This window comes from Chanos chanos, chromosome 8 (genome assembly GCF_902362185.1).
Source record: "Chanos chanos chromosome 8, fChaCha1.1, whole genome shotgun sequence".
Lineage (NCBI taxonomy): Eukaryota > Metazoa > Chordata > Actinopteri > Gonorynchiformes > Chanidae > Chanos > Chanos chanos.
Window position 1 is genome coordinate 37875946 of NC_044502.1, and position 10081 is coordinate 37886026.

At 40.4% G+C, this 10081-nt stretch overlaps 2 protein-coding genes across 2 annotated transcripts; both read left to right on the forward strand.

The window, feature by feature from the left end:
* On the forward strand, positions 1 to 852 carry LOC115819677 (1-phosphatidylinositol phosphodiesterase-like). Its single transcript, XM_030783179.1, has one exon. The coding sequence runs from the start codon at positions 1 to 3 to the stop codon at positions 850 to 852; it is 852 nt and encodes a 283-aa protein (XP_030639039.1).
* A 4206-nt stretch (positions 853 to 5058) lies between these two features.
* On the forward strand, positions 5059 to 8294 carry LOC115818152 (transmembrane protein 176B). The gene is made up of 7 exons (XM_030781445.1): positions 5059 to 5150; positions 5449 to 5632; positions 6026 to 6133; positions 6642 to 6698; positions 6791 to 6991; positions 7401 to 7520; positions 7623 to 8294. The coding sequence occupies exons 2-7, from the start codon at positions 5459 to 5461 to the stop codon at positions 7686 to 7688; spliced, it is 726 nt and encodes a 241-aa protein (XP_030637305.1). The 5' UTR covers positions 5059 to 5150; positions 5449 to 5458; the 3' UTR covers positions 7689 to 8294.
* Positions 8295 to 10081: the final 1787 nt, after the last annotated feature.

The window sequence follows — 10081 nt, forward strand, 5'->3', positions numbered from 1 at the left end:
ATGTCTCACAGTGGGAACAATGGAAGCCCTCAGACCTTCAATGATAAAGACACACTCAACCTCCCTGAGTCTTACCAGAACGATTGGATGAGTCTCCTTGATGACAACAAATTCATCTCAGACATCACTATCCCTGGCACCCACGACACCATGGCCCTTCACGGAGGCCCTGCGGCTGAATGCCAGGCATGGAAGCTAGAGGACCAGCTGAAGGCTGGGATTCGCTACCTCGACCTTCGCGTGTTTGCTTTTGAGGGCGAGTTGTACACAATGCATGGAGTGATGTATGAGCATTCAACCCTCAACAGAGTTCTAGATACAGTGACGCAGTTTTTGTCAGAATTCAGAAGTGAGACTGTTCTCGTTAGGATTAAGCCAGATTTGTTTAATAAGGACGAGGTTCAAGAGATGGTAGAGCAGGTAATAAAGGGATATGACAATGTTTGGGTAGACTCTGCAATACCAACAGTAGGTCAAGTTCGAGGAATGATTGTCTTTGTGCAGAAATCAAGCTTTCAGCTTGGCATTCCTGAGAAGGAAACAGATACAAAGGGTGACTATGAAGTTATACACATTTCACACAAGGAGGAAGAAACTGCTCAGCACTTGAAACAGGCTGTGACAGAGTGTGGGCGTGATTTTGTTGTGCTGACCTACTCAAGTGGTACAGGCATTGGTACATTTGAGGGAATGTTTTTAACACCCAAGAAAGTGGCTGAAAAAATGGATCCTTGGCTGTATGACTATTTGAAGAATCTTTCTGCTGGGGAGTCCGGACAATGTTTTGGCATCATAGCTATGGACTTCCCAGGACTTGATCTCATTCAAATGGTCATCAGTCTCAATATGTGAAAAAAAGGTGCTCTAAGCATGCCTTGTCTTACTATCTCAAAGAAGACAAAGATGCTCAGTGATACAGACAGCCGCATGTAAAATGATTCAGAGGAAGATGGTGTGTGGTGAAATTCAGTAATCAATTTAGTCCATTAAATGTGCTTTATATCTGGGTGGTCTGGCTTACCTGTCCTCAGCTCAGTCTCTAGTAAGGTTTGTTAAGTTAGAATGACTTTTTTCTTGGTGACATACGCTGATTTTCAATTACTGGTCAGTCATATCTGGTTATTACTGACCTATGACTCGTTTAAAACCCATAGAATCATGGACATCACTGTGGCTATAAGTTGTTTCTCATTTCATTGAGTTAGTCTAAAAGTATGTTTGCTTAATATCCTTTAAGGGAAGAAATGTGTCCTCTTGCTTGCATGTTTAAGCACTATTGGATAATAGAATTGTCCTTCTGTCAATACAAATGATACTATCAGTAGTAAATGGAATGACTACCAATCTTTGAAAATAAAGTAACTGCATGAGTGAACTAGGTCCCGTTGTCAGTAAATCAAAAGTCTCGAGTTTCTCTCTTCTGTGTTACATTAATGCTTCCTCAAACTTCACTTAATGTTTTTCCCCCTTTCTCACTTCGTGATCCGCTGTCCAACGAATAGAAAGACTCAAGTCATAGGCTATTGTCCTGGATTTTATTTAAAATACCACACAGAGGTACAGGCAGGTCAGTGCTTGTGACTAGAAACTATGTCTGATACACTGTAAAGTAAAGATAGTATGATAATACCACACAAACAGGAAGCACAAACTGAGAGTGCTCACAGCTGTCACTATGATCATAAGTGAAATCATCAAAACCCCAAGCAGAATGACTGTTTCTAGGCAGGGAGTAAAAACTACCTGCAGGCCTGTAGCACATGTTATTCAAGGAGGGATGCAGTGACAATGATGAGAGCAGTAAAAATAGACAGGCTACTTCAATGGCTCAATCAAATGTACAAGTAGACCATTAAACGTGTCTGGATGAAAAGGAACAAAGAGGGAAAAGTTGGAACTGCACAGTAACGAACAGCTGATTAACTTGGAAAGTTCGCTAAAATTGATATGGAACAGAAACTGAGATGGAGAATGTGCGTGATCCAACTTTGGTTGATGAATAGGAAGCAGAAGTGCTCTGAGGACACATCAAACATTGTCATCAGTCAGCATTTCTGTATCTAAAACAGTAAAATACTGTTTTACCAACAGGGCATTGTTTGTTGAAGAATAATAGGGATGGTCCTGCTGGAAGCAGGTATCAATAACCACAACTGGATGATTGTGAAGAGATTGGTTCATAATATCATTTTTTCAGTTAGTTATGAGGATAATGGTGGGGACAGTTAAATCCACAATAAAGCATAAAACTTCAATTTCTGACAGCAACATCAAATCCAGCTGGTCACACAGAATGTCTAAATTTATGTTGAGACCAAAATAGAACATTATGACAAGCTTAAGTGACACTGTACATAAAAGGCTCGGTGTAGTTTGTCATCCTTGCAGGACGCATCCTTCGGCATCTAAAACGGGCGCATTTTTGCAGACACAAAGACAGGAGCAACTGTTTTTGCACCAGCAGAAGTTCACCCTCAAGATACATAACACAAATACAGCCTTAGATAGCATACCGCAGCAACACAGAAAAACAATACGTTTGAAAATCAATTTAATGCTCATGTGAAAATGTATCCCTAAAAACTATGTGTAAAGCGGTGCAGTGTTACTGGGAGGGAAGATGGATCGAAACAAGCGTATATATTAGGATAAGGATAAGGATAAGGATAAGGATGTTTTTATCGTGATTCCGGAACATGTTGCACATGAAAGAGAACGAAATGAGGTACTCTGGTCCCGGTACAGGTAATAAATGATAAAAAAAAAAAAAAAAGAAGAAAGCACACAATAAAACACCATTAAAAATAAAATAAATATATAAATATAAGTATAAAGTGAGCAGCGTGTGAGGTAGGACCAGACTATGAAAATCTCAAAGATAAACAAGGCAGCGAGGTGGGCCCAAATTGCAGCGATGCTCTGGTATGAAATGACGGTAACAGCAAGTTGCAGCAAGTTGTCTGATGAGAGCGGCAGATGTACAGTGAGAGTCGCAGCGTACAGAACAGAGTGGGAAGAAGCTGTTCCTCAGCCTGGTGGTTCTGGCCTTGATGCTGCATAGCCTTCCACCTGAAAGGGAGGGGGGCAAACAGTCCGTGAGCAGGGTGGGTAGGTTCCCCTCATTATGCGTGAGGCCTTTTTCCTGCACCTGCAGTTGTAAATGTCACTGATGGTGGGTAGATTGCTGCCAATGATTCTCTGTGCAGTCACTGCCACCCGCTGCAGAGCCTGTCTGTCTGTCTGTCTGTCTGTCTGTCTGTCTGCAGCAGAGCAGTTACCGTACCACACGGTGATGCAGGAAGTGAGGATGTTCTCCACTACACACCAATAGAATTGAATGGGGACTCAAGAAGTAGAGGCATTGGTGGGCCTTCTTCAGTATGCTGGCGGGAAGTCTCAGTCAAAGCAGACATATTTTGAGGATGAATAAGCAGAGAGAGAGAGAGAGAGAGAGAGAGAGAGAGAGAGAGAGAGAGAGAGAGAGAGAGAGAGAGAATGGAGTCAGAAGAGCTGGGGAGGTTTGGTGAGATGCTGGGGCTGAAGTGCTGGTCAGGGTGGAGGTTCTGTGGGTTTTTTTTGTCTGAGCCGCTATACTAGTATTTGGGACAAGGCTGAGCTTGATAGAAGACATAGGATACCATGAAGTTGTGTGTGTGTGTGTGTGGGGGGGGGGGGGTATCTATTCATTTTGGTCATCTTTATGCTAGCATTTTATCCCTGGATGCTCTCTCTTTGCCTCTAATTGTGCATAGAGGCAAGAATCTATTGCTTAAGGTCTAAGGTAAAATGTAATGTTTTGCAGCTGTGGAATCCCACCCTTATTCATTACTAGATGATTTCAGTGGGCAGACTGTTTAAAAGTTTAGAATTGTAATATAGGGAAATGTTTCATAAAAGTGGAATAAAAGTGGAAAATTCATTCAATACTGCATAAGAATATGCCCTTTAAATACAGAAAGTGGAGACAGACTAAATAGTTATTAGCTGACAATTATGATCAAATCAGGAAACACTGCTAACTAACTATGTTTCAACTCTGAAAATATTTTGAATGAATTCACCAATTATTTGACTTATAACTGTTGTTGCTGTTGTTCTATACACAAACAAATAAACAAACAAGCAAACGTAAAAATGTAAAGTGTGTTGAAAAGACAAAGACGGTGTCTCCTAATTACCGGTTCGAAATAAAATTTCACAAGTAGCATGTGTTGGAAAAGTACTACTCTCCTTTAAGCTAACCACTGTAGTAACCATGATAAACAATGTAACCATAATGTATTCATTATTATAGGGGTGAATCAATGTAATCGTTTAAATTAACAGCTATATAACTATACAATCCTTTGTATTGCAAGAAACATCATGTTCTCTTTGTTCAGAAAGAAAAGGCCTGTGCGGCCCTATAGAGGACAGCATGTGAGATAAGGTTGGCGCCTCTGCCACAGTATTGTGGTCAGTCATAATATATGGAGAAGGTGAAATATTCCTGGTTTGTGCTATATCTCGCGCCACCGCTTAGCAGGGCAGCAAATATGGTAAACGTCAAGGAACTAGACAATAATGACGATAAGTGGAGTCTTTGAAGATGGGCTGGCCGAGGTGCCCCACATACAAAGAGACAAAGTAATGAGTATCTTTTTTGAGAAAACGTGTATAAAGGCCGGTGCTTTGTGAGAAGGAGTCAGTCACTCCCTGGGACCTGACTCAGTTTGTTGTATGCCTTTTGAACTATACAATAAACTTACACTGCATCTGACTCATTGTTAGACTCCTATTGTTTTGTCTCAGAACAGGTATCGTGTGGCGTTGGGACACGGTCTCATTTGGCCCAGGCTGAGAATTTCACCCACACATGCACCTTCCTAAAAGTTACGAAAATGTCAACCTCTCAAAAAACAAACAAACATACAAACACACAAACCGTTACTGAAAAGTGAAGTTTACATAAAAAAAATCAGAATAGTCTTCAGCCCTACGGACATATTGGATACAGATTAAAAAAAAAAAAAATTATGACGCAGTTGCCGAAAATCTGGGAATCGACTGCTGGGAATTCCGCCTTGTGGCTGACAGGGGAAGTTTCGATTCAGACGAGCTGTGCAGTAGAAAACAAATCTTGTGTGTTCAGGACTCCTGCTAAAATACACGTAAGTAAATTTTAGCTCTTATTAATGTGTCTCATTTGTGAGGTTACATGTAAACGATGAAGGGATATGGTCGGAACTGAGATGATGTAGTACGGACATGACACCAGTTTTTCTTGTGTCTCGGAAAATAACTTCCTTGTTCCTCGTTTCGAAAACAGGCCACATTGTGTTTTCAACATCTCATCTGTTGTTTTGCATGTTCGAGGGCTTTTTTTTTTTTTTTTTTTACCATTTTTCCCCAACCGTGGACGGACGGTCGCTTATTTATTATTATTTTTCTTTCCTTGTGCTCTATTAGAATTGACAAGATGTCGATAACAGTTAGCAGAGGTGAGGGGTTGACGGTGTTAACCGTGAGCTCAAACCCAGGGAGCAAGTGGCCCATAATTTGTCAGATCCTGGGCACTATGTGCTACAGCCCAGTCTGCTCCGTTTCAGAGGGATTGAAGAAGCAGTTTCGGGGCCCTCATAAAGCACTGGCGGTGAGCTTTATACAATTTCTTTACACACCTGTGGAGAAATTTGCAAAGCATTTTTTGTGGTATTTCATTAATATAATGAAGTCTGTCATATTTTTGGATGGAAGACATACTTTTCGTATTTGTGCACTGTTCTCCAGAATTATAGAGCAGTTCAGAAAAATGAAGATAAGACACACGTTCTTAAACTATGTCCAGAGTAAAGGAACATGTGTCTCATTACCATGTTATGAACTGCCGTCATAAACAGCTTCAATGAGTTGATTCAGGTCATACAAGTATGGTTCATATAAGTGTGAACTCGTCGCACTAACAACAAAAAAGAAATGTTGAATAACAAACATAATAATGATGTTGGTGATCATTTTAGAATACCTCACTCTTGCTCTCTTTTAGACCGTGCAGATAATGGTTGGGCTAATCAATATTGCCTTTGGGGGTTTGTACCAATCCACTGACACTTTCGACTTCCTCACGGGCGCTCCCTTTTGGATGGGTGGTGTGGTAAGGCATAAGCTATGAGTTGTGAACTCATTTAGTCTAATCAGCAAACAAGCAGATCTGTGATGCAGTCTGTAATTCACTCTCAGATATTTTCTATCTATTATAAATTATAATATTTCTATATTATAAATGCATAATTATATCAAATGTAGCTTAGATCCCACTGAATTAAAAATTGGTCTTTGGTATAAATTATTGCGTCCAAAGTGTTATAGGAGACAGTCTGTACAACATTTTTATATTTGTATATATATATGTATAGGCATAATTATATATAATTGCTTATAAATAATATATAAGGAATTGTAAGTAGCTATATATTAATCCTGCATAGTCATTTTCATCTTCATTTGGAATTTGGAATTAAAGTGTATCTTGGCTGTGTTTGTATGTGTAGAGCTAAGTGTAGCCCTCATAAATCCAAGCAGGGCAAGCCATGGAAGCAGTGTTTCATGATTTTGGTAAGGCAGCATGAACTGATTTCATTTAACTCTTTTTTTCTTGCAAGTTTGTGGCAGCAGGCATCATGTACATCTTTGTAGACAGGTTTCCAAGCCCTTGCCTGGTGAGTGTTTCATTAGCACTCGTTGATAAATCCAGACTATTCAACGTCTATCTCATGTTAACCAAATATCTTTTTTTTTCTTCATTGTACAGGTGTTCTTGAATTTGATCATCAACTTAGTCAGTGCAGCCATAGCACTGACTGCCATTGTAATGTATTCAGTGAATCTGGGAACAGCACGTTGGACGCGCTCCTCATGTGAACATGACTATGGCTATGGCTATGGAACGCAATCCCCTGAAGCTGCTCTGCAGAACATGGAAAAATGTGTGGAGTACAGAGACACATTGAAGGTAATTTATTTATTTGCATTCTGCTCGTTTATTTAGATTTCTGCACAAGATTATATTGTATTAATTGCAACCAAAGGTTTAATACAAGGAGTTGAAAAGTTATGCTTTTCACTGATAATTCATTTCGCTCTTGCATAAATGCTGTTCAAGTGACCGTATTAAATTATGTTTGGTGTTACCGCTGCCCTTTAGTAGATGTTTAGCCTAGATGTTTATCAGCTCAGACCAAAAATGTCTGTCAAAGGTGTATTTACAGGTTATATTTCTTTTAAATGTAAGAAATTGGCATCTTAATTGAATGTAATACGTTTATAGACCCCTACATTTTGTTAAAAGGAAGTTGTTTAAGGGCAGAGCTATGTGAAAAGTCTGTTGAAAACTATTTTCAGAGGGATTTCTTTACCACCAGGTGTTTCTTGAAGGCCTGGAGATTTTTTTGATTGTCTTGGCTGTTCTTCAACTGTTTGTGGCAGTCGGTTGTTCCTCTCTGAATTTGAAGGCTTTGTGCAATAATAAAGGAGACGAAGAGGTACAGATATTAATTACCAATACATTTATAACAGGACAAAATAAAAAGAAAGTAAGCTCTCAAACTGAAACGTACTAATTTCTGTATGTATGTGTTTTGTAGCATGAGAAAGACCCAACACTTCACGAGCCCCTCCTTGAGGAAGTCACTTCCAATCCTGCATCCTAGACTCCATCCTTATGCTCATATAAATGTCTATGTATACAACCACTGATTTTGATTCTGCTTTTGATCTTTTCATAAGACATAACTGACACGATTGGTTGAGATTTCAATGCAAGCACTAGTAATTATATTCTTGTGTAAAACTGCATGTGTTCATACCACCACCTCGCGGCATGGGACTTACTGTTCAGTACCATTGTGCAAACCAAACAGTTTCAGCTGGCCAAATATTAAATGCAATACGTACAACTATGTAGTATTTGTGATGCAATAATTTACAAGGAAAGTGGCATGCAGTGGAACATGCATTGCTTTAAATCACTCACATTGACATATTCTTGCTTATTCAGCAAAAGTAAACATTATTTCAAAAGTACCATCACATTGTATAGAATGATCACAAAATTCGTATTCCATTGCATCTTTGGCAAAGCATAGGTCATCGTGCATCTATTCAGTTTTTCATAAGGAAAGTCCTTTTTCCCCCTGCTGTACTGAAAATGTACTGTAGTGTGCACCCAAAACCACTGTTTATGCTTTGTGCCTTATTCTTTTTTATGAAGCACTTTTATATTTTGCACAAATAGAGACAGAAATAAAAATGAATTTAAATCAGTTGCTTAACAAATGTATTCCACTGATCTTGTCAACTCTACAACTTTTTTTCTCTCTCCCTCTCTCTTTCTGTGCTCTTTGTATGTATATATGTATATGTATATATATATATATATATAGAGAGAGAGAGAGAGAGAGAGAGAGAGGTATATATATATATATAGATAGATAGATAGATAGATAGATAGATAGATCTGTGTCTGTGTCTGTGTGTGTGTGTGTGTGTGTGTGTATTAACACACACACACACACACACACACTTCATAGCAGCATTAACAACCTCCCCAGCAGAGAATCCAGTTTCTGTTGCTCTCAGTCACATGATGATCTCTTCAGACTCAAGACTCTTAAGCTTGACTGAAAAGTTAAAGTTTGAATTCAAGAGAGCAGTCTTCAAACACAATACAGGGGTTCTTCGGGATCTTGTCACCAGAATTGCAGAATTCCATGACCAGTTATGAATTATGTACAAAATTCTGTGCCGTGATCTCTAAGCAATTTACAGTTTGGTATTTTGCAGATGCTTTTAAACCAAAGCAACTTACAATTAGTGTATCAATCAGGTTTAGCTAACTACCTCGTAAGCAAAAGATTGCAGTAGGAATGCAAATTATTATTTATTTATAATTATTTTCAGTGCCACCCTCCTGTATATCCTGCAACGATAAAACAGAAATCTGCAAACAAAACCTGCAGCACAGAGACAACGTTAGTACAGAAGATTTTTTATACCATAAAATATAAAAACACAAGATAAAGAAAGGTTATACATTAGCAGACAGGTGGATTCTGAAAAGGGGGGGGGGGTTTCATTCCCCTGTGGAAGACAGCACACACAATCACATATTAGGGATGTGCTCATCGCTAAATCAAATAAAAATGAAAAAAGTTCAGACAGTGAGCTCAGGGGAAAAAATAAGTGTAGATAACTAATTATTTCAGTCGCATATTTATACACACACTCACACACACACACAGACACATGAAAACCATCACCACATGAGGCAATCAAAAGCCATGGTTCACAGCAGAAGTTCACGAACTGCTGAAAATCCGGGATGCTGCTTTCAGAGCAGGAGATGGTGCGGCGCTCAGAGCAGCAAGAAACGACCTGTCCCACGGCATCAAGCTGGCAAAGTGTGACTATGCACAGAGAGTCAATCACCACTTCACCTGCTCGAGAGACACACAGCGCATGTGGCAGGGCATCCAGTCCATCACGGACTACAGAATCCCGCCACGTTTCTACGACTTTGACGCCTCTCTACCACGCGCACTCAACGCTTTCTACACCAGGTTTTAGGACCACAACACCGAGCCGGCAAGAACAACCAGCGAGTGAAGAGTACCAAGTTCCTTGCTGTTCACATCAAAGAGGACCTCTCGTGGACCACCCACATCAGCTCCCTGGCCAAGAGAGCCCAGCAGCGCCTACACTTTCTCTGACGGCTGAAGAAGGTGCACCTCCCCACACCCGTCCTCACAACCTTCTATAGGGGCGCCATCGAGAGCGTCCTGACCAGTTGCCTCACTGTTTGGTATGGGAACTGCCACGCCTCTGACTGCAGAGCTCTTGAGAGGGTTGTGTGGGCAGCAGAGCGGATCACCGGCACCCGTCTCCCCTACCTACAGGACATATTCACCTGCCAAGCCATCCGCAAGGGCACCAGCAGTGTGGCTGACTCTTCCCATCCCCCCCATGGACTGTTCACTCCCCTCCCATCTGGGAGAAGGCTCTGCAGCATCAGGACCAGGTCTGTCAGACTGTGCAATAGTTTCTT

What these genes read in the sequence shown, in the direction of transcription:
- LOC115819677 (XM_030783179.1), top strand. Translation starts at nt 1, where the DNA reads ATGTCTCACAGTGGGAACAATGGAAGCCCTCAGACCTTCAATGATAAA.
- LOC115818152 (XM_030781445.1), top strand. Translation starts at nt 5,459, where the DNA reads ATGTCGATAACAGTTAGCAGAGGTGAGGGGTTGACGGTGTTAACCGTG. An exon ending in GCCCTCATAAAGCACTGGCG is followed by an intron (nt 5,633 to 6,025) that starts GTGAGCTTTATA and finishes GCTCTCTTTTAG; the next exon opens with ACCGTGCAGATAATGGTTGG. An exon ending in AGTACAGAGACACATTGAAG is followed by an intron (nt 6,992 to 7,400) that starts GTAATTTATTTA and finishes CTTTACCACCAG; the next exon opens with GTGTTTCTTGAAGGCCTGGA.